Raw genomic sequence first — 22712 nt, 5'->3', positions numbered from 1 at the left:
TTTGTCTAAACGATCGTGTACACGCGCCATTCTCTAAACGATCATGTAGCTTTTTATTGAACGATCGCATGGCAAGCGAGCTTCACTAAATGATCGTGTAAACAATCACACCTGATTTCCTAAATGATCGTGTACCTGCTGAAATTTTACTAAATGATCAAGCACAAAGTCTATGCAATAGACACTATACTTTCCCACTTACTTGGTCATTGAGTTCGATCGTTGTTTCCTCCAAACCTCTACCAAATCCAACAGAGCCCACACCTCCTGGATTTTCACTCCGAGAATACCAAGGTTACTAAGATTGACCAGATGTTTTGGTAGATGATCGTAGAGACAACGAGAAGTTGCTATTCCAGACTTCACGAGAGTGAGAGAAAGTCAGAAGAAAAGTTGTTCAAAGTAAAATCTCTCGTTCTCTTTGTATTTATTTATGAAAGCATGTCGTAATTTGTTAGTAGATGTATAACTAGTTTGTATGTTTGTGAATGCTTGTAATTCTATCACAATGAATTTGGATCGGTCGTGCTTCCGCTCATGAGCTCTCTTTGATAAGAGTTTCTTCAAGAGAACTCAGGAGCTATGAGCTCTAGTGAATTTTGATTGAGAAGAAAGAGAGAAAAATTGAGAGGAAGGAAGAAAGGTTTCTTCTCTGGGATATCTAATCACAAAACTCTTCTGTGAGAGTTGTTACAGGAAGAAGAAGACTATTGCAAAAACCACTCATCTCACTCACATAAAAGTGGAGAGAAAAAGGGGGAGGGAGAAGAATATACATTAAACTTTATCATATAATATACATTAACTTTAAATTAATATAATTAATTTAATTTAATATATACATTAATATGAAAACTAACTCATCATATAATATACATTAAACTATATGTTATATCAAATATCACATATAAGTTATAGTTTTAATATTGTATCATATACAATATACCCTATAGTTTCTTTTCTCTCACTAATGACATTTAATATAAATCACATTTACACTAAATTTAATTATATGAATTCAATTCATATAATTACTATTTGAATCATATTCAAATATTAATTTCCTCTCATAAATACATAATATTATAATGTATCAATTACATTATAGTAATTATATAACATATAATTAAAATTAATTGATTATATCATATATAATAAATTCCCTTAATTAATTTGAACAATGCAAATTAATCCAAAAACTGATTCTCATTTAATCTCGTTGACCTACCGAGGGGACCTCATGAACCTATAGCTTGAAGCTCCAACTATACGTGAATAATTAATTAAACTCTTTAATTAAATTATTCACCATCCGTTAACTCTTGGGCACTCCACTAAAGACCGACAACTGCATTCTTTGCACTACAGATATATTTCTATGTCCATTGGATGTAACTAATCAACAGAACGATGATCCTTCACAAATTGTTGGTAAGTACAGTTGGGCCAAAATTACCATTTTGCTCATATAGTTATATCTCACTTCTTAAGTACCACTAATTTCTCTAATGAACAATACAACATAGTCCAACTATGTGTGAACACTTCTTAAGTACCATTTTGCTCATATAGTTATATCTCACTTCTTAAGTACCACTAATTTCTCTAATGAACAATACAACATAGTCCAACTATGTGTGAACACTTCTTAAGTACCATTTTGCTCATATAGTTATATCTAACTCCTTAAATACCATTAATCCCTCTAATGAATAATAAATCATAGTCCAACTATAATCAAACCCCCATCGAGCTAGGAGAGGGTGTGACGCCACATTGTTCAAACCCCGGAATCAGCCCTTAAGGAAATAATTTATCTGTTTGCCCCGATATTGAGGATAGAATGAATTCCTTCTTGTGTAGGTGTGTTCCTAGCTCCCCAATTAGACGAATCCCCAGAATGGTAGGCTTGTTGAGTTGGCGATCTGGCCACTTTCATCCATACAAATCAAAAGACCGCTCTCATAGGCAGGAGTTCACAACTTATTCAGGATTTAGGTCATGTTACCTATGGTCATCCTGGTGAAATGTAGGTCTCTATTCTCTATTATGAACGATGTTATATAATGAGACTAAATATTTCGTGGTCTAGTCTTATACAAACTCCTTCGTATAGAATATTCCCGCTCACGTCTCCACATAAATGATTAGAATCAGATCATATGTAGTACTTTACAACAATTGTAACACCTACAAAACGGGTCATACTCGTAGTGTCACCAGGATAAGGTATTCAGCCTTATTCATCTACTACAGATCATTTAGGCTATCACTTAAACATGATCCACCCGTATGTCTCTATATACATGTTTAAGCTACAAGATAATCCTAGATGTTTGGTTTCTGGTTAGTGTAACTAATTTTGAAATAAAACATCACATATTTTATTACATAAATAAAATTTTTGTACATTACAATTACAAAATAGGACTCTACGAGATTTAGGGCATCAACCCCAATAGTATTGACTTTTGCTTCCAGCATTGTCAGTTTGGAAAAATATTTTTACTTGTAAGTATTGTATATGTAGTTGCACTATCTGCCAGACATAGATCTTCTCTACTCATTTTCTAGTCATCCAACATATGAAAATGATCCAATTTCTTCATTAAAAGAAAATAATTACAATAAGAAAAACAACATTTCGAATAATAAAGGTTAACATCTACTAAGAGGGAAAAAACATGGAGATGAATAAAAAAAGCAACATTAAGTCTAGATATTTGAAAGTCAAAGAAAACACTTGATGTTCCATTAGTTCTGCTGATTTTCTCTTCAGGAGATTCAAATAAGTCCGCCACATCTAAATTTGTCATATGAGATGAGTCAAATATGTCATTATCTTGGTATGCAAAATTTGCTTCCACATTTTTCTTTGTTTTTTCTCCTTCAGAGATGCTTGATAGAGATCAACTAAATATTTTGATATACAGCAGATATGTGACCAATGAACAGTCATTCCGCATCGGAAGCATTTATTTTCAATACTTTTTGAACTCTTATCTTGTTGAGCTTTTCCTTTGAGATCATCATTTTGTGTGGGTCTTTTGAAATTTGAATGATTAGAACGAACACCACAAAAATTAATTATTTCTTCCTCTAACATGGTCACGGCCTCAACCATGATTATTATTAAAATTCACATCATTTACTTCAGGGAATGACATTATTTCGGTTGGTCGAGAATCATGATTTTTCATTAATAACTCGTTATTTTCTTCGGCCACGAGAAGACATGAAATTAGTTTAGAATATTGTTTCAAACATTTCTCTCAATATTTCTGCTGTAGGAACATATTCAAGACATGGAATGTAGAAAATGTCTTCTCTAACATATTAGCATCAATAATTTTCTCTCCACATAACAATAGTTTTGAATTGATTTTAGATAATGAAGAGTTGTAATCACTTAGTGATTTGAAATCTTGTAGCCTCAAGTGCATCCACTCATAACGAACTTTAGGAAGAATAACTGTTTTTTGATGATCATACCTCTCTTTTAAAAATTTTCACAATATAGAGGGATCTTTTATTGTAAGAGACTCAATTTTCAATCCCTCATGGAGATGATGATGAAGGAAAATCATAGTTTTTGCTTTGTCCTGACTGGATGTCGTATTTTCTTCTTTAATAGTCTCTCCAAGATTCATAGCATCCAGGTGGATTTCGGCATCATGTACCCATGACAAATAATTGTTGCTGTTAATATCAAGGGCAAAAAATTCTATTTTGTGAGATTTGTTGTGGCAACACTAACATAAAATACTGTATTTATATTATAAATTTAATAGATATTAAATATGAAAAATAACGTTAAATTTGTTAATTACAACGAAGAGGGAAAACCCAACATACCTTGAGGACCTAACTTTAGCAAGGAAAATGATAGGAGCTCATGCTGATAACGTGTTGTGAATTTGAGGAGCACAACAATGCACAACGAGAATACGAATATGGAAAAAATATAATATAATAACTGTCTCTTATACACATCTAGATGTGTATAAGAGAGGAGCACAACAATGCACAACGAGAATACGAATATGGAAAAAATATAATATAATAATATATAATAAAATAAATATATTATAATATATAAATATATAAAATAAATAAATAACAAAAAGTAAATAAAATAACAAATAATGGATTTCTCCAATCTTTTTAGATTGATCACATCTTGAGACACATAGACAACACATGGGGTAATGAATAAGTGACACGTGACCAATGGACACTAATAATGGGCATCTACTACACCTAATTTAACATATTTATACTAATTTGATAATTATTTTTAGTTTTTTGGTTTTTAAAAATTGAAAGACAAATATATAATTGAATAATTTTATATATTTTATGGAAAAAATACTTTAAAAGTATTTTGATTGTATTTTTATAAAAAAAAAATTAAATTAAAACAAGTCATTAAAATCTATTTTGATTTTTCAAAAATAGAAAACAGACAATTAGCAAATATGTTTTTAGTTTTCAGTTTTTAAAAATAGAGAACCAAAAACAATTACTAAACATGTTTTTGGTTCTTTATTTTGAAAGAAGAAAAAACCAAAAATGATGACGAAAGTACACCCCATTTAGTTTTTTATTTTTTTAAAACCGTGCATACTTTCTCATAATTTTTTACACAAGATTTTCATATTTCTTATATAAACACTTGAATTTTTAGTCAATTTTAAGAAACAAAATCATTTTTGAAAATTACTCTTTTCAGTTTTCAAATTTTATTATGGTTTTGAAAGCACCGATTCCACAATCTAGACAATAAAACATATAAACCAATAAATGGAAATGATGTTTATAGATTTGGTATTAAAGAATAAAAAATAAATACCAAATAGTTACAAAACGTGCATTATCTTTTTTTTTTTTAAAAAAAAAAAACTAAAAACCAAAAACCACATTGTTATCAAAATGGGCCTTAAAAAGCAAAAACAAAAAAATTTAAATGATTATTAAACACTGCCCAAAAACATTTTTTTTGTTACTTTTCAAAACATTGTTTAAAATTTGAAAATATATCGAAAAGATAATTAAGAAATAAAAAAAATCAGTAGATGCATCGGGATATCTTAACATAGTATCTTCATAATATCCTAGACCAATAACTGATACATTATCACAAAAATAAAAATAAAAAAGTACAAAGAAAAGCTAAAAAAAGCAAGGTTTAAGATTTTGTAAAAAATGAAACTACTTCTTCTCTTAACACAAGTACAATTACTGGTCTATCTAATAAATCTCTAACTTTATAGAAGCGGTCTTCTATATATACTCTCTATCTAATCCTAAATTCTTCCTTATGGGACAAGTGAAAAGAATTACTCCCATTTGTCTTTGTGGACCTTAGATCTAAGTTTAAGTGCATGTTGGTCATTCATAACCTTTAATATGTTGAAGTCTTGCATCAAATAGTCTTCTCCCCAGACCTTTTAAAAAGAATCCTCTCTGCTTCTTGAACTCCCAACTTTTCTCTAAATGTTTGATATCTTTGGTCTACGAATTTGCCGAGAAATGTAAAACTTTCATTTGGACCTTACCACACGAAGGCCTCGACACAGCTGACAAATGCCAGGCTCGTACTCTGCTTCAATTTAGTATCAGATTCATGGTATTTCATCTTTTAGTCTCCCAAACAATCTGGACAATGTTTTACAGCAACTAATAAGCATTCCTCAAATTTCAAGAAAATCTTATGGTATAACTTAACTGGAGCCACTCTTTCGAGTTTTTCGTCGGAGACAAATAACCGCATTTTCAAAAATTTTGGAATTACGATGCATCCGTCATTTCGCTCAATTGAAAGACTTTTCTCTAGTCTATCATTCAAGTTTGTATACTTGACTTTCAGCTTTTTTTTAGCTTTTCTTTGTACTTCTTTTTTGTGATAATGTAGCAGTTATTGGTCTAGGACATGATTTAATTGCTTTAAAATAAAAACGTTTAATGGTGTTTTAATTCTTCCAAACATCTTGTAACTTTAGGTCTTAGATCTGAAAATTAAGCTTTATGGATCACTGTTTTCACTTTTCCGATTTTGAACAAACCAATTTTTCTCACTATGATTCTAACCTTCCATCCGACGACAACAATTCATATCACGGTTGTATTCAATTTGCTTTCAAGGTAGTGGTTTACACGACATAACAAATAAGTTTCAGATATGTCAACTACTAACATTATCCTCACTCGAATTCTTGATCAGTGGATAATAGTTGAAACATTTCCATAGACTCTCTTTTCAACATAGAAGCGCCAAATCCACTTGAACATAAAAGCGTCATTAGATATTCTAATTTTGTCGTTGTTAGTAATAAAACATTCCAAGCTCTACACTATGAACCACTCAAAATATTAAAATTAATAGTAAACAAAATCAAGTTTATTATATCATCAAAACATTAACTAAATAATTTGAGATTAAGGGCAAAAAAAAAAAATTGAGTTTATAACATGAGATATATTTAATATATATACTTGTGCATTTCAGAATTTCAAATTAAAAAATTGGATACAATGAAAACATAAAAAATGTTATTTTCAGAAGTTGCACTAGTTGGATCATAGAATCCGAAAAACATTTTCACAAACACAATCCGAGTTATCTATCAAACACATATTCTCTAAAATCTGTAAATCTAGAAACATAAAACAGAATCTGGATTGTCAACCAAACAAACCCTTAAAAACCCACATAAAAACCTTATTTCTTTTCATAAAGATCAATTTTCTCTTTAAATTAACCTGAGAAAAATAAATTTTTGTTCTTTGGACTAGTGTTGTGGATGCTAATATGTTTCTCCATACACAAAAGACATCTCAAATCCTTTAATATCTCTTATTTGTTGATCATTTTAGTATATATATTTTGGGTGTCCAATCATACTTCCGAAATCAAGATTGATGGTAACTTCATTTTTGTGTATGTGTGTGGTTTATTAGAATTTAGTCGGTATTATTATTATTATTATTATTATTATTATTATTATTATTATTATGCTCTTAGTCATTATTCTTTAATCAAATATATTATCTTGTAATCATAATTTGTTGTGAACACATTACCCAATCTCTCTCTTCTAATCTTCCATAGATTTAGTTCGTTTATCCTATATATAGGCTCTTTTGTTTGTTTAGATTTCAAATATACAAATTTATTATACATAAAACATATTTTCTCATTATTCACATTAAAACATATTTTCCATAAATTCCATTAATAAAACATATTTACGAGATGCATTGAGTAATCACATGGTATACAAGATCTAGTTGATTGAAATAATTTTTTCCATAAATCTTATAACTTGTATACTTTATCATAAATAAAACATGCTTTCTCATTATCCTAAAATCATTTAAATAAAACATAATCTAATGTTCTTGAACACAACTTCAACTAAAAACATCACCATTACTTAAAACTCACAAACATTTTCTGAATATCACATAGCAACTTTTTTTTTAAAAAAAAACACACCTAATTTATAAATGTCATGAAATCTCGTTATATTTAACTAAAAATGAAATATTTCATAAAATAAACCAAGCACAAACTACCTGCACCAATCTCTATGCATTTCGAGGAGCTATCCAATAACGAATTGCCACGTATCTTTTTTTTTTATTTATATTTTTACAAAAAAAAATGATTTTTTAAAACTTTTCCTTTGTGTATATCAAAATGGAGGAACATAGAGGTGTTCCCTAAGTTAGGGGTTCATTTCTTTTTTTTTCTTAATTCCCTTTGATCTCTTATTTTTTTAATCTTCTTCCTTTCCGATCAATTTTCCTCAATGTTTCTACTCTATAATTAAAAATTTCACCAGTCAAACTTTCTCTGTTCTTTTCAGTAAAAAAAAAATCGGGTCATCATTTTTCAATTTTACCATGGGAGATGTTCAAATTTGATGGTAATGAACCCATATTTTTAGTAAAAAAGACATCTGAAAAACTTTTCACCTGGGCATGGTTTGATAATTTTTGAAAGGGAATATTATCGACTTTTTTCTTCCCGTATTTGAAGTGCTACCATTATATTTCTAAAAAGCTTCTTATCATTTTATTTTCTAGGTTAATTGGTCCGATAATGTTCTAGAGATTACTAAGTTTGATGAAAATGCACCCATGTTTTTAGTAAAAACACATTTCAAATTTATTGTGGAGAATTTTCATGTTTGAAGATAATTAACTCATGTTTTCAGTAAAAAAAAAATATGTTTAAACTTTTAGTTTGGACATTTTTCAAAGGGGTAGCATTGACTTTTTTCGACGGTTTTAAAGAAGTATCATTCGCCATTTCTAAACAGTTTCATTCTCATTTTAATTTTTGGATAAAGTGGTCCTAAATAAAAAAATTGTAGTACCCAAAAAGAAAGGAAAAAAAAATCTCACAATACTTAATTGAAACACATTGTGAACAAAATTATTCAATATGTTCATTTTGGAATTTTACACAGTATGGAAAGAATAATTTGAACACTATGGAAAAAAATTCATGATAAATTAAAATTGATTTGTTAATCCACAAGCAAAAATAATTAAATAAATTTTTTTACATATTAATATTTTACTTTTTTTATAACAAAAATTTAAATAATGATTTATCCAATTTGAACCAACCCAATTCAAATGTTTCATGGTTGTGTTGATTCATCATTAGTTAATTAGCAAAGGTTTCTCAACCTTAAAATCTGAACAATTGAGTTGAGTTTGAACCTAACCCAATCTAACCACGAATATTTCTACGTTCTAAGTTCAACAAAACGAACACATTATGTTTTTTTTTTTTTTTTTTTTCTTTTTCTAATGATGAAAAGGGTTAGGTATAATAGTCAAAAGAAAGAGAAAAATTAGCAGCGTTGGCTTAAAAAATGTATTAAAAGAAGACCCCCAAGTCGTCTCCCTCCCTCTCTCTTCATATCGCGTCGACACCGTGTTGATGTCTCTGTATTTCTCTCATTTACGAACTTCACTTCTCTCTCCTAACAATTCATCATATTTGATGAACCTGAGCCACAAAGTGATTTAATTACGCATAATATTCATATTGGATGTATAAAGTTTGGATTTTGAGAAACACTCACCATACAAATTATTTATAAACTTCGTCTATTTCTTCCATCATAGTTTGTCACATCATTTTTAATTTTTTACTGTAAAAAGATTGATGCACATCCAAATATGACTCTTAAAAATAATATTATTCCCAAAATTTTCTAGGTGAAAATACTATTTTAATCCACATATTTTGTTACTTATTCAATTGAATTGAATTACAAATTCAACAAAAATCAAGATAAAAAGTGTTAATTTTGAAATTTATAGACCAAATAAAAACAAAACTCATGAGTAAATTCAAGTCAAACTCAATAAATGCTAAAAATATAACATTTTGAAACCGATGAACTATACTAAATAGAAAATAAACTCAAAATCTAAGAATTAAGAAAGATAATTTTTTTTTCAAATATAGTAGTTAATCAATTTTAATAAAAATTAACTTGACTAATTTTAATATTTACTGCTAAAATTTAATAAGATTCAAAGTAAAAGGGGTAAAATAAAATTCTACCTGGATCTCGTCTACCTAAAAAAAAAGAGTAGTACTTGGTTGTAATTATATACAAAAGGAAATACATAAAAAAAAAATATTGGATAATTTATGAGCTATGTAAAGATAGATAGATGCACCCGCGTAAGGATTTTTGTCTAGAAAAATATAATGGAAGGGACAGACGCCTATTGATCAAAGAATGACTAAATAAGAGAAGCAAGAAAGAAAGTTCGTGGCAGGTTCTTGGAAGTGGGAAGTGGCTTTGGAATTCACTAGTTTTTTTCCTGCAACTACCTTTATATACTTAACGTTTCTCCATGACTCCCAACAAACGATCAAAAAAAACCTTGTTAATATAAACTCCCAACAACCCATCTCGAAATTCCTACCGTATCTTCCTCTATATTTGTCTCTTCAATTTCCATTTATTCTAAACTCAGAGAAGATCTAGCAATCATGTCACACCATGATAAAAACAGCTTATTCCATCCTCAGAATGATCAACAACTACACAATCAAACAACCTCCCGCTACTCTACTTTTCCATCTGGGTATTTCTACTTTCTTCATTCATCTGGGGTTTCTTCTTTTGTTTCATCATATTCATTTCATCTTTATTTTTTTGTTGTTTTTCTCAGGTTTGGAGTTGGAGATCATGAGGTTTTGTGTCCTCAATCTTTGGCTTATGTTGAAAATTTCTTTCGCCCGCTTGTATGTTTCTCTATTTTTCTCCTTTTTGTTAATTCATCGATTCAGTTGAAAGTTTAAAGCCGGTGCGTTATGATAAATTGGATTGATTTTAGATACGAGAGGAGGTGGAGGACAAGGTTAAGGCTCACAATAACCTGATCACCTGCCAATCATGTTCTAATTCAAGTACCCGTCTAAAAGACGTTGCTGAAGATGATACAGTTATAGTTGGTGGTGGTGGATTTGGAAAGACGAATAATCTAAAGTTACGTTTCATGAACAAGATTCCGTCCACCATCTTCACCACCAATGACATCGAGGCCGAGAACGGGGAGGAACTGCAAGTTGGACTATTTGATATTGCCGCCAATTATTACATCGTTGATGCCACACATCCTTTGTCATCGGTGTTGATTGAGGTCGTCGTCCTCGATGGAGAATTCGATGACGAGGAGGTGATAACTCTCTCAGATTTTTACAAAAGTGTTGTGTCTCAAAGGCTGGGAGAACGACCTTTGTTGGTTGGTGATGGGAAAAGGTTTCGCTTGAAAAATGGAGTTTCTTCCATCACCAATGTGTTCTTCACTAGAAATTCAAGCAGGACACGGACTAAGAACATTCGTTTGGGATTAAGAGTTATACATGACTCCAACGACAACTGCCCCACAATTCAACACGCTGTGTCTAACCCTTTTAGAGTGAAAGATCACCGAGTCCAACGTACGTATATCTTCTTGAGTCATACATATCTACATGCACCCATTTTTTCATTTTTATTATAATATCTTATATATATATATATATATATAATAGTGAACAAGAAACACCACCCTCCGAGAGGAGAAGACGAAGTATGGAGATTGGAAGGGATCGGGCGAAATGGCGAATATCACAAGCGCTTATCTTCCGAAGGTATCCTAACCGTGGATAGTTTTGTGAAGGCTCATCAAAGGGACTATCGTTCTCTAAGAAAGGTATATATATATATATATATAAAATTATTAGCAAATTAGAATAAGAAATTCATAATCAATATAATCCCTTAGTTTTAATTATTTGTAGTAAAACAATATATAGAATTGACATTTGTTTTGGTTGCATGCAGTTGCTAGGTAATAGACTTTCAGACAAGAAGTGGAAGGCAATGGTGAATCATGCTTTGGAATATGTTCCTACCATCATCCCCACTTCTGATCCAACTAGCTTTGAGGTTTCTTTCTCTCAATCTCCTCCCATCATATATGCAAAATAAAAAACAATTCAATTAAAAAAAAAAAAATACTTGAATGATTTACAAACTCTTTTTAAAAAATATATTTTTTGTCCTACTATATGAATTTCAGTGGATTAGAGATGTGCACAAAGTATTGATCCTTGAATTAATTTTATGCACATAATTATATCTTCATAAGTCTTGTCCCAAACTGAGAATTGATAATATTATACGGGAAAAAACAAAAAAAGCAGCAAAATTTGGTGCAAAATGAAGCCATGGAAGGTGTAGAAGTTGGCAACCAAAACACTGATGCAAGTAATCTTGGTGATGGGTTCCAAGATCAGACATTATTGGCCAATTTTCAACAGTTATTCTATAATCACATATTTCAAGGTTTGGATTTTTCTCTTCTCTATTTGATCAGCATGAAAAATCTCTACTTTTGAAATTATTATTTGATATCTATATCTATATATATATATCATTGTAAAACAAACATATAATATTGTGGTTTTGATTTATTTGTAGATCATAACCCAACACAAACATTGTTGTCACATGGAGAAGCTTCAACCTCAAATGCCCACAATCATTATGTTGAAAATACAAGCACATGCAATCAATACTTCCAAGGAGCTGCTTGGAACAAGTTGGTGCCCAATCCCAAATGATCCAAATGAAGGGTCATAAAATTCAAACAAATATATTACCATCACCATAGGATCATCTATGAGCTATCTTAAAAATTAAAAAAGAAAAAAAAGTGAGAAGATGTTTATAAAGACTAAATCTTTGTTATCTTTTATGTTATTTTCTTATTTTGTGTTCTAAGAATGTGTTCTTTGTCGTTTAATTATGTACTTATGTTTTTTCTATTCAAAATTATAAACATTTAATTCGACGGAATTTTAATTAATTTCTCTTCTCTTTAGTTTTCAAAACTCTTTTTATTTTACAACATGTGGAATGAGGAAATCAAACCTTTATCGGGGATTATGTCTTAAATTTCATGGTTTGTTATGTATAAACAAAATTCATTTATTTTAATAAAAAATGAGTTATCTTATTTGACCGTACCATTAGACTTGTGTGACTCAATGAAATAAACTAGGATTCAAGGTTATTTTATATAACTTGAAACATAGAGGTGGATCATGTTCAAGTAATAACCTAAATGGTTTGTAGTGTATGAATAAAGTTGGGTGTCTTATTCTGGTGACACTATGGATATTGACCCACTTTATAAATGTTACAATAGTTGAAAGTGTTGCAAATGATTTTATCTAAATCATTCATGGAGAGACATACAAGTCCGGGTATTCTATACAATGAGTTTGTATAAGACGGGACTGCGAAATAATTAGTCTCTCTTTATAAGACGGTTGACTAAAGAGATTAACATTTCATATAATGACTATAGGTAACTCAACCTCAATCTTAAATGAGTTATGAACTCCTATTTATGAGGGTAGTTCCTTAATTTGTATGGGGCCCGAGCCACAGACTCAATAAGCCTACCATTTTAGGATTTGACCAAGTAAGAAGTTGGAAAGATAGCTACACAAGATAGAATTCACTCATTTCCATCTTTAGTGTAAGTAGACGAATTGCCCTTAAGTACTGACTCTGAGTCTTGAACAATAGGGTCCCTCCATCTAATTGGCCTAAGAGGAATTTGTTTATGGTATTGTTCATTGGAGAATTAGTGAGACTTAAGAAGTAAGAGGTAATTAGAGGAGTAAGGAAATATATATTAATTGTATGTGATGCAATTAATAAAATGTACATAGATACATTATATTATAAAGTTAATTTTGAATAAAATTCAAAATTAAACTATATAATATGAGAGAATAATATACCTGGACAAGATTCAAATATTAAATAATATGAATGAGGTTCATATTAAAACTATAGGTAAGTTTAATATGGATGACAATCAAATTAAAACTTTTGGTTAAATTTAATATGAATGACATTCAATTAAACTATAAGCTAAATTTAATGTGAATGAGTTTCATATTAAAACTATAAGTTAAATTTAATGTGAATGAATTTTATATTAAAACTATAAGTTAAATTTAATGTGAATGATATTCATATTAGACTATAAGTTATGAGAGGAAAATACATTTGAATATGACTCAAATGTAATATCAATTAAATATGTGATATTTAATTAATTAAGAATAATTAATTTGATTAATTAATGATTATGTAGTTTTATTAAAGTAAATTTCATTTAAGTTAAATTAAATCAAATAATAACATAACTCTCTTATAGTTAAAGGGGAGTTAATGTAAGTAGGGAGGGGAGTTAACTCCCTTCATTTATTATGCAGGTTTCTGCATTTGAAACAAACAGAAGAACTGTACTTCACATCTCTCACTGTCAATTCTGTCTCAATCACACATTACTCAAAAAGAAAAAAAAAATACATAGCAAGAGTTTCTCTATAAAAATTCAAAAACTCTTCCCTATCTTCCAAAAGAGGTTCCCACGAACCTATTCCTTGCTAGAGAATAGCGGGGAAGACTTGGTGATAGTGTTTTGTTCAAGATCCAAGAAGATTGAAGAGGTCGTGATCACAGTGAAGAACCACAGAAGAGTGAAGAGTTGTCTTCAAAGGTATTTAGTTTCTACTTGAAATTCTTCATGGTAAAACATGATTAAAATATGTTTAAACTTCTCTATATTTTCTATAAATTTGAAACACATATTAAACGCACACACATTCAAACGCTTCCGTTGTGAGATTCGATCCCTCCAACCTCTGACTTCAAAGTTGATAGTACAAGTACTATATTAGTTGAGTTCTACTCATTTTGACTTTAGCTTTCAAAACTAACTTTTATTTTTATTCATAAACCCAATCATTTTATTAACTTTTCCAATAAAATGATAATGAAAACGTGACATCGTAATTTATTTTGTTATCTACTTTCTACCAATGTTTTCAAAAACCAAATCAAAATTTGAAAACTAAAAATATAGGTTTTTTTTGTTTTTTGTTTTTTGTTTTTAAGAATTTGGCTAAGAAGAAGATGTAAAATCTCCCCCTCAAAATCGATCCTTCAATTATAACCATGTTTTAAAAACAAAATAGGACAATATATTAGATAGTAGGTAAGTGGTATCCAAGAATTGAACAAATGACCTATTAGACCTTTGTCAAGGGGATGCTCTCTTATTTACCACTAAGCCAATTCATGATGGCCTATATATATATATTATTTTTCAGATTTTAACATTAATAAGATTTATTAATGAAATCTAGTATTATATTGCTCCAATATGAGATTTACCCAAAATAACCATGAAAAATCTACCTTTCTTTTCTTCTTCTTACACAAATTACTTTCATATAACTATATCTTATAAATTATGTCAAAAAAAAGAAATAATTTATAAGTGGTTTGTTTGAAATGTTAAAAAAAAAAACCTCCATTACTTTTTATTTCAAGTTTTTTTTAAAAAAAAAATAATAAGAGATGGGAAAAATAGAAAAAGGTCATTGATGTTGATTCAATTAAGCAAGTTTTGACTATGTCTAACAAAAAAAAAAAAAAAAAAAAAAAAAGGGATTTTTGATTTTTAAGACTTATGAGGTCCCCCTAAACTTGGTTCATAAAGTCTTTATATATATGGGGGGTTATGTTTTTTCTAATGTCCCATCTGAACTAATATAATGTATATTTTAAGGACAATGGCTGAATTAATGCTCTAATGTGTTATCACATTTATTACCTTTTGAACTTTGACCATCCTCTTTGCAATTTCCAACTATCTTCAACAAAAAGTTCATTCCATTTGAACAAATATATTTAGCTTACCAATTAGATTTGTATGATTCAGAATTATAAAATATCCATATTTTAAGAAATGATTATTAATAATATTTGTTTAGTTTATGAATGGTTAACATCCAACTTGCAACCACTTCCCATTTCTATAAATATATTTACTTTTGATTATATATCACAAATCATCTTCCCATAACCTTTCTTATTTAGTTCCTAAGTTTTTCAGTTTATCAACCACACCTTTTTTTTTAGCATTCTTTAATTGCATGTTTTGTAAGAGATTTTGTAATCTTTCTTGTTTAGCTGTATTTCAAACATTGTAACTAAGCAACTAAACATGACACTATGACTCTTTTTCATTAATCTCGTCTTCTCCTATCATTTTCATGTATAATTGAACAATAGTTAGATCTAGAATAAAATCCTCTCTCTCGAACATAACAATAAACAATAATTTAGCCAAATGATGATAATAAGTTTTCTTAGGAATTCAGAATTTTACATAGGTAAATGAGAACTATGAGTAAGCAATTGTGGAAGAACAAGTACAATTTTCAAAAATAAAAAATCAAATAGTTACTACAAAGAAAGAAAAAAAAAAGTTTAAATCCTATTTTAGTCCCTGAACTTTGAATCTTGTTCTATTTTGGTCCTTAAATTTTAAAAAACATTTGTTTTTAGTTTCTAAACTTTTTACAAAATGTTTATTTTAGTCCATGTTATTAAAATTATGTTGACTGTTCAAGAGAAATGTGAGGGAGTTTATGATGTATTGGGTAAGATGAATGTGGAGTAAAATGTCAACAATTAATATGCCAAAATATTAAACGACTAAAATCTTGAAATAAAAAATATCTTTTAAATTCTCTCACTTTGTCACCTTATTCAATGTTGAAACTCTAGATTTTTTTAGTGTAGCTAACTTTTTTAGCATCACATCATCATTTTATTAAAAAATTAACAAATTCTTAATATATCATGGATCAAAATAAGACTTTTTTAAAAGTTCAATGATTAAAATGAATATTTATAAAATTTTAGGGACGGAAATAAAATAATTTTCAAAGTTCAGTACTAAAACAAATTTTTTTTTTTTTTTTTTTTTTTTTTGAAAAATATATGAATGTTCAAAGGAGTTAATAATCGAAAAAGTTGGGTTTTATTCATTGGATAGAAATTGATGGGGAAACATCAACTTTGAAAATTGAAGGGTATTTAAAAGATGAATTCAAATTGGTGTGAACGTGAATATTAATTGTTGAAATCTATGCTGACAACATTTCATTTGAATCAACCTAAATAATCAAACTATAAACGAATTTTAGACCATTGGTGACACATCAACGATGCAATTCATGAACGTTTACAACAAAACCTTGAAAAATAAAATAATTACAACTCATTTTCTCCTAAATTCGACCTTATAAGATTATTTTCTGCCCATTATTCTTGACATTTGATCATGATGTTTATAATGATGATGCTAGTTCAATACATTTAGAACAAATTACATATAAAAAAATATATCCCCTACGAATCAATATTCAATATAACAAACCTTATAATATATCTTCTTTTGTTTATAAAGAAGAAGTTATCACAATGCATGCTTATAAATCTAAATTTAGAATAGATTTAGAATTAGTAACATTCTAAACCGACTTTCATACAGATTAATGGATCGAATAATTTAAAAATTGAGTAAAAAAAGATTTTAATTTTTTTTAAAAAAAGTTGAGTTTTGACCATTCACAACTTAAATCAAACATTCATGAACAGAGACATTTTTATTGTTCAAAAGGGCTGAAATATGATGAGATGATGAGATGAATTCTTATCTTTTTCACACATAGAATATTGATTCAGTCACAGTCCTTCAAAATAAACATTAAAGTTAGCTGTGACATTTAAAGAAACACAAGTATTATCTCTCTTTTTATATATATATAATAAAAACTATTTACTAAAATAGTAAAATTTTAATCTTCAAGGTTATCAATATTTTTTTTCTACTATTATTATAAATAGTTTGACATTGTTTCTATTCATAAAAATTTCTCATATATATATATATAAATAAATAAATAAAGAGAATTAAAAGACTTAAAAGACTTAAAAAGTAAGATAAGTTGACCTTTTGACTAAATCACAAAAATCCAATTTTTGTTGGAAGAAGTCCAAACTTGCTCATCAACTGAAGTACATAAACAAGGACCTTTTCCCTTTCTTTTTCTTTTTCTTTTTCTTTTTCTTTTCTTTTTCTTTTTCTTTTCTTTTTTTCTTTTTTCTTTTTTAATTAATACTTTTTTAAGGATTAAATTACAAATTTAGCCTAAATAAAATTATAGAAATTATTTATAAAATTTTATCAAATAAGACTAAATTCTTAACCATAGTTAGAACAAAATTTTAACTTTTTTTTCCAAACCACTCACACTAAATTTCTAACTTTACTAAAAAAAACTTCAAATAAAATAGGTAATGGAATTTCCTTGATTTTATTTATTAATTAAATTCTATCTTTTAAAATCATAGTGATTAAATTTTAAACAGTAATTTCTTACAAATAAATTTCCCTCAAATTATACATTAAATTAAAACTAAGGGTGCGGTTGAGTTGTTATTGGAATGATTAAAAGTAAATCTTAACCGTTTTTTGTGTTTGGTAAAATCAATTTTTAAAATGCGCTCATTTTAGGCCAATTTTAAAAACAAGTTTCCTACGGACTTTAAGATCCTCCTAAAATCAAATACGATTTAAAATTAATTTTTAATTTTTAATTCTATTCTTTAAAAATAAGATTTACTTCGTATGTTTATTTCTTTCTCACTTGATCAAATCAATATATTTTGATTTTAAAATAATTAAACCATATTCATTATTATTATTGTTATTAAATAAAGTAGTTTCCCTTCATATTTAAAAACTAATTTATAGTATACAAAATATAGGATTCTAAACAATTATTTAAAATTATAAATTATAAAATATAAAAAATTTAGTAATAGAACTATTTTAGCTATTATTATAATTATGGAAATATAATTTAACATTTATTACCAAACATTAATACCTACAAAATAGAAAATTAAAATTCTCTTTTCCATAGTCCATTTATAAAATGGGAATAAGAAATTAAATTTATTTATTTTTATAGGTAATTAATAATCAATGTGAACTAAACTTTTCAAACACTAAAGGAGTATTTGTAACACAATTGTATATACTATACATAAAACAATATATTTTCATTGTCTAAAATAAAATTTTGAACAATGTATTTGAAAAGAACAAAATATAAATTAACAATAATGTTTTTTTTTTTTCTTTTTCATACATGAATTGCATTCATATATGAAATGAGGCATTATATTACTTTGATGTGTAACCACCTGACCATGTAATATATATATAAAATAAAAGAAAATTTTAACTTTTTTTTCTTTTTTTTGGCGATGAGGTCAACTATTTATTATTTTATATTTCAATATATTTTGAGAGATAAAGTTAAATGAAAGCGTAATTGGTGAAAAGAAAAGAAGGGCAGATCACTCTTCTTGGTTATAGGTGAAGTTTTATATTGGAACAATATTAATACTAGATTGAATCCATAAATTTTAGGGTAAATTTTTGTTTATACCTTTGAATTTTAAGGGTTGTATTAATTTAAATATCGAATTAATAATTGTATCAATATAAACCTTAAACTTTTAGATTGTATCCATTTAAATCTTAAATTTTGGGTTGTATCAATTTAAACTCCAAACTAATAATTGTATCAATTTAAACCATGAACTTTTACAAGTATATCAATTTTAACCCTAAACTTTCATAGTAATATCAATCAATACATTTATGAAAGTTATAGGTTTAAATTGAAACAATTATTAGTTTAAGGTTTAAATTGATATAATTATTAGTTTAGAGTTTAAATTGATACAACCTCCAAAGTTTAGGATATAAATTGATATTTTTCCTAAATTTTATAAATGTTTGAGGATTAAAAATAGATAATATATAGGGTAATTGTTTTAATTGACAAAACTACTAGAAATATTTTCAAATATAACAAAATGTAAGTGATAGAAACTAATAAACATTAGTATTAGTGATATTAATGTCTAAAATGTAATATTTTGCTATATTTGTAAAAAAGTTGGTTAATTTTCCTATATCAGAAAACAACCCTCATATATATCTATATCTATATATATACATATATATTTATGTGTACATACATACATATATGATAACTATTTTCCAAACCTCTGAACTAGATATCCATTCTATCTCTAAATTTTTTAGTTGGTTGTCTATTTTTCAAGTCACATTTTCATTATCATTTTATTGGATAGGGTTTAAATGATAAAAATCAAAAGTTGTCAAAGCTGAAGAAAAAAAAAGTTAATTAATTAATAATGCTAAGCAGAAATCTATAATTTGAAATAGAAAAACATACCAGTACATAAACGAGCAAAAGAACACATTCTTAGAATAAACAATGAGAAAATTACACAAAAGATAATAAACATTTAATCTTACTTTTTTTTTTTTTTTTTTTTAACAAGATACTAAATAATAAAAAGATCAATAGATGCACCATGATATATCAACTAGATTAACATATGCATAGAACTCTCATCATATCCTGAACCAAAAGCAATTATTTTAGTAACTAGGTTGACACATACATAACATTTAATCTTATAGACTTGTCAGGACTCGATTTTGATTTAAAAAACGATTTTTTTTTATAAGAGAAGAGAAAATAGCTTTGGATGATCTTATTGGTCATATACATTTTGGTTTTGATTTTATGACCAATATTAATTTTGCCTCATTTGGGTTTGGGGACCAACTTGTTCCAAGCTCCTTGGAAGTATGGGTTGCATGTACTTGTATTTTCAACATGATTATTCTGGACATTTGAGGTTGAAGCTTCTCCATGTGACAAGAATGTTGGTGCTGGGTAATTATCTACAAATTGATCAAAAACACAATATTATATTCCTTTTTGACAATTATATTGGCATCAAATAATAATTTCAAAAGTAGAGATTTTTCATGCTGATCAAATAGAGAAGAGAAAAATCCAAACCTTGAAATATGTGATTATAGAATAACTTGTTTGAAAATTGGCCAATAATGTCTGATCTTGGAACCCATCACCAAGATTACTTGCATCAGTGTTTTGGTTGCCAACTTCTACACCTTCCATTGGCTTCATTTTGCCACCAAATTTTGCTGCTTTTTTTGTTTTTTCCCGTATAATATTATCAATTCTCAGTTTGGGACAAGACTTATGAAGATATAATTATGTGCATAAAATTAATTCAAGGATCAATACTTTGTGCACATCTCTAATCCACTGAAATTCTATATAGTAGGACAAAAAAATATATTTTTTAAAAAGAGTTTGTAAATCATTCAAGTATTTTTTTTTTTTTTAATTGAATTGTTTTTATTTTGCATATATGATGGGAAGGAGATTGAAGAGAAAGAAACCTCCAAAGCTAGTTGGATCAGAAGTGGGATGATGGTAGGAACATATTTCCAAAGCATGATTCACCATTGCCTTCCACTTCTTGTCTGAAAGTCTATTACCTAGCAACTGCATGCAACCAAAACAATGTCAATTCTATATATTGTTTACTACAAAATAATTAAACTAAGGGATATATTGATTATGAATTTCTTATTCTAATTTGCTATATATTTATATATATATATATATATACCTTTCTTAGAGAACGATAGTCCCTTTGATGAGCCTTCACAAAACTATCCACGGTTAGGATACCTTCGGAAGATAAGCGCTTGTGATATTCGCCATTTCGCCCGATCCCTTCCAATCTCCATACTTCGTCTTCTCCTCTCGGAGGGTGGTGTTTCTTGTTCACTATTATATATATATATATATATATAAGATATTATAATAAAAATGAAAAAATGGGTGCATGTAGATATGTATGACTCAAGAAGATATACGTACGTTGGACTCGGTGATCTTTCACTCTAAAAGGGTTAGACACAGCGTGTTGAATTGTGGGGCAGTTGTCGTTGGAGTCATGTATAACTCTTAATCCCAAACGAATGTTCTTAGTCCGTGTCCTGCTTGAATTTCTAGTGAAGAACACATTGGTGATGGAAGAAACTCCATTTTTCAAGCGAAACCTTTTCCCATCTCCAACCAACAAAGGTCGTTCTCCCAGCCTTTGAGACACAACACTTTTGTAAAAATCTGAGCGAGTTATCACCTCCTCGTCATCGAATTCTCCATCGAGGACGACGACCTCAATCAACGCCGATGACAAAGGATGTGTGGCATCAACGATGTAATAATTGGCGGCAATATCAAATAGTCCAACTTGCAGTTCCTCACCGTTCTCGGCCTCGATGTCATTGGTGGTGAAGATGGTGGACGGAATCTTGTTCACGAAACGTAACTTTAGATTATTCGTCTTTCCAAATCCACCACCACCACCAACTATAACTGCATCATCTTCAGCAACGTCTTTTAGACGGGTACTTGACTTAGAACATGATTGGCAGGTGAACCGCTTAATGTGAGCCTTAACTTTCGCCTCCACCTCCTCTCGTATCTGAAAATCAAATTCACCATAACGCAACAGCTTAAACTTGTAGGTCAATTAATGATTTAACAAAAAAGAGAAAGTATAGCACAACGTACGAGCGGACGAAGAAAATTTTCCACATAAGCCAAAGATTGAGGATACAAAACGACCTCATGTTCTCCAAGTCCAGACCTGAGAAATATAACAAAAAGAATAATGAAACAAAAGCCGTGAATTGGGGGGAGGAGGAAGGAGGAGGAGGAAGCACAAACCCAGATGGAAAAGAGTGGGAGATTGAGTTGGGAGGTTGTTGTTGAAGATGTTGATGAAGATGCAGCTCACGAGAGTCCCTGTTTTGTTCCATTGTTTTTTGCTGTGGGTTTGAATAAATATGGGAAATTGAAAGAGGAAGATACGTGGATGTTTCGAGTTGGGGGTGTTTGTTGAAGTTACATTTATATATATATGTATAAGGCAGTTGGTGGGGGCCAGGAGAAAGATATAGTGAAATCCCAAAGCAATTTCTACTTGTCATATCCAAGAACCTCCCATGAACTTTCCTCCATCTCATTTTATGTCACGGCCGTGTGTTTACTCTATAATTTGTATTTTCGGTAAAACTTGACTGCACCCAGTTACATCATCACACTCCACGTACCTGTTCATTCCTCTGGTGTCACGTTTCAATCTTTATTTTTTTTTTTTAATATATAATTTTAATCATCATTTACCAAACTCAAACTTATAATATCTTAGATTCTCTTTGATATTCATTAATTTATTTTTTTTAAATTTAGCATCTATTTCCTTTATATTTCCTATGATGATTTGCATTTTTAACGAGATAATAGA

At 28.8% G+C, this 22712-nt stretch overlaps 2 protein-coding genes and 1 long non-coding RNA gene across 4 annotated transcripts; 1 reads left to right on the top strand and 2 right to left on the bottom strand.

Annotated features, from left to right (window-relative positions):
- Window positions 1-9787: 9787 nt before the first annotated feature.
- On the top strand, window positions 9788-12392 carry LOC120071523 (calmodulin-binding protein 60 D-like). Of its 2 annotated transcripts, none has more exons than XM_039023846.1 (7): window positions 9788-10125; window positions 10213-10285; window positions 10378-10984; window positions 11078-11238; window positions 11370-11474; window positions 11732-11873; window positions 12009-12392. In XM_039023846.1, exons 1-7 carry the CDS (start codon window positions 10031-10033, stop codon window positions 12149-12151), a joined length of 1326 nt encoding a protein of 441 aa, XP_038879774.1. In that variant the 5' UTR covers window positions 9788-10030; the 3' UTR covers window positions 12152-12392. The 2 variants fall into 2 exon arrangements, with proteins under 2 accessions (XP_038879774.1, XP_038879773.1); XM_039023845.1 differs by having other exon boundaries at window positions 9789-10125; window positions 11729-11873.
- A 7435-nt stretch (window positions 12393-19827) lies between these two features.
- Window positions 19828-20517, bottom strand: LOC120071621. The gene is made up of 2 exons (XR_005480302.1): window positions 20384-20517; window positions 19828-20262 (listed from the first exon to the last, which is right to left on the bottom strand). It is a non-coding gene; the product is annotated as an uncharacterized LOC120071621 (long non-coding RNA).
- A 229-nt stretch (window positions 20518-20746) lies between these two features.
- On the bottom strand, window positions 20747-22293 carry LOC120072184 (calmodulin-binding protein 60 D-like). The gene is made up of 5 exons (XM_039024593.1): window positions 22133-22293; window positions 21977-22052; window positions 21278-21887; window positions 21024-21184; window positions 20747-20896 (listed from the first exon to the last, which is right to left on the bottom strand). Exons 1-5 carry the CDS (start codon window positions 22222-22224, stop codon window positions 20747-20749), a joined length of 1089 nt encoding a protein of 362 aa, XP_038880521.1. The 5' UTR covers window positions 22225-22293.
- Between the last annotated feature and the right edge of the window lie 419 nt (window positions 22294-22712).

Source organism: Benincasa hispida, chromosome 2 (assembly GCF_009727055.1).
Source record: "Benincasa hispida cultivar B227 chromosome 2, ASM972705v1, whole genome shotgun sequence".
Classification (NCBI taxonomy): domain Eukaryota; kingdom Viridiplantae; phylum Streptophyta; class Magnoliopsida; order Cucurbitales; family Cucurbitaceae; genus Benincasa; species Benincasa hispida.
The sequence above is the reverse complement of the archived record's forward strand: the minus strand, read 5'-3'. Positions and strand labels throughout refer to the sequence as shown.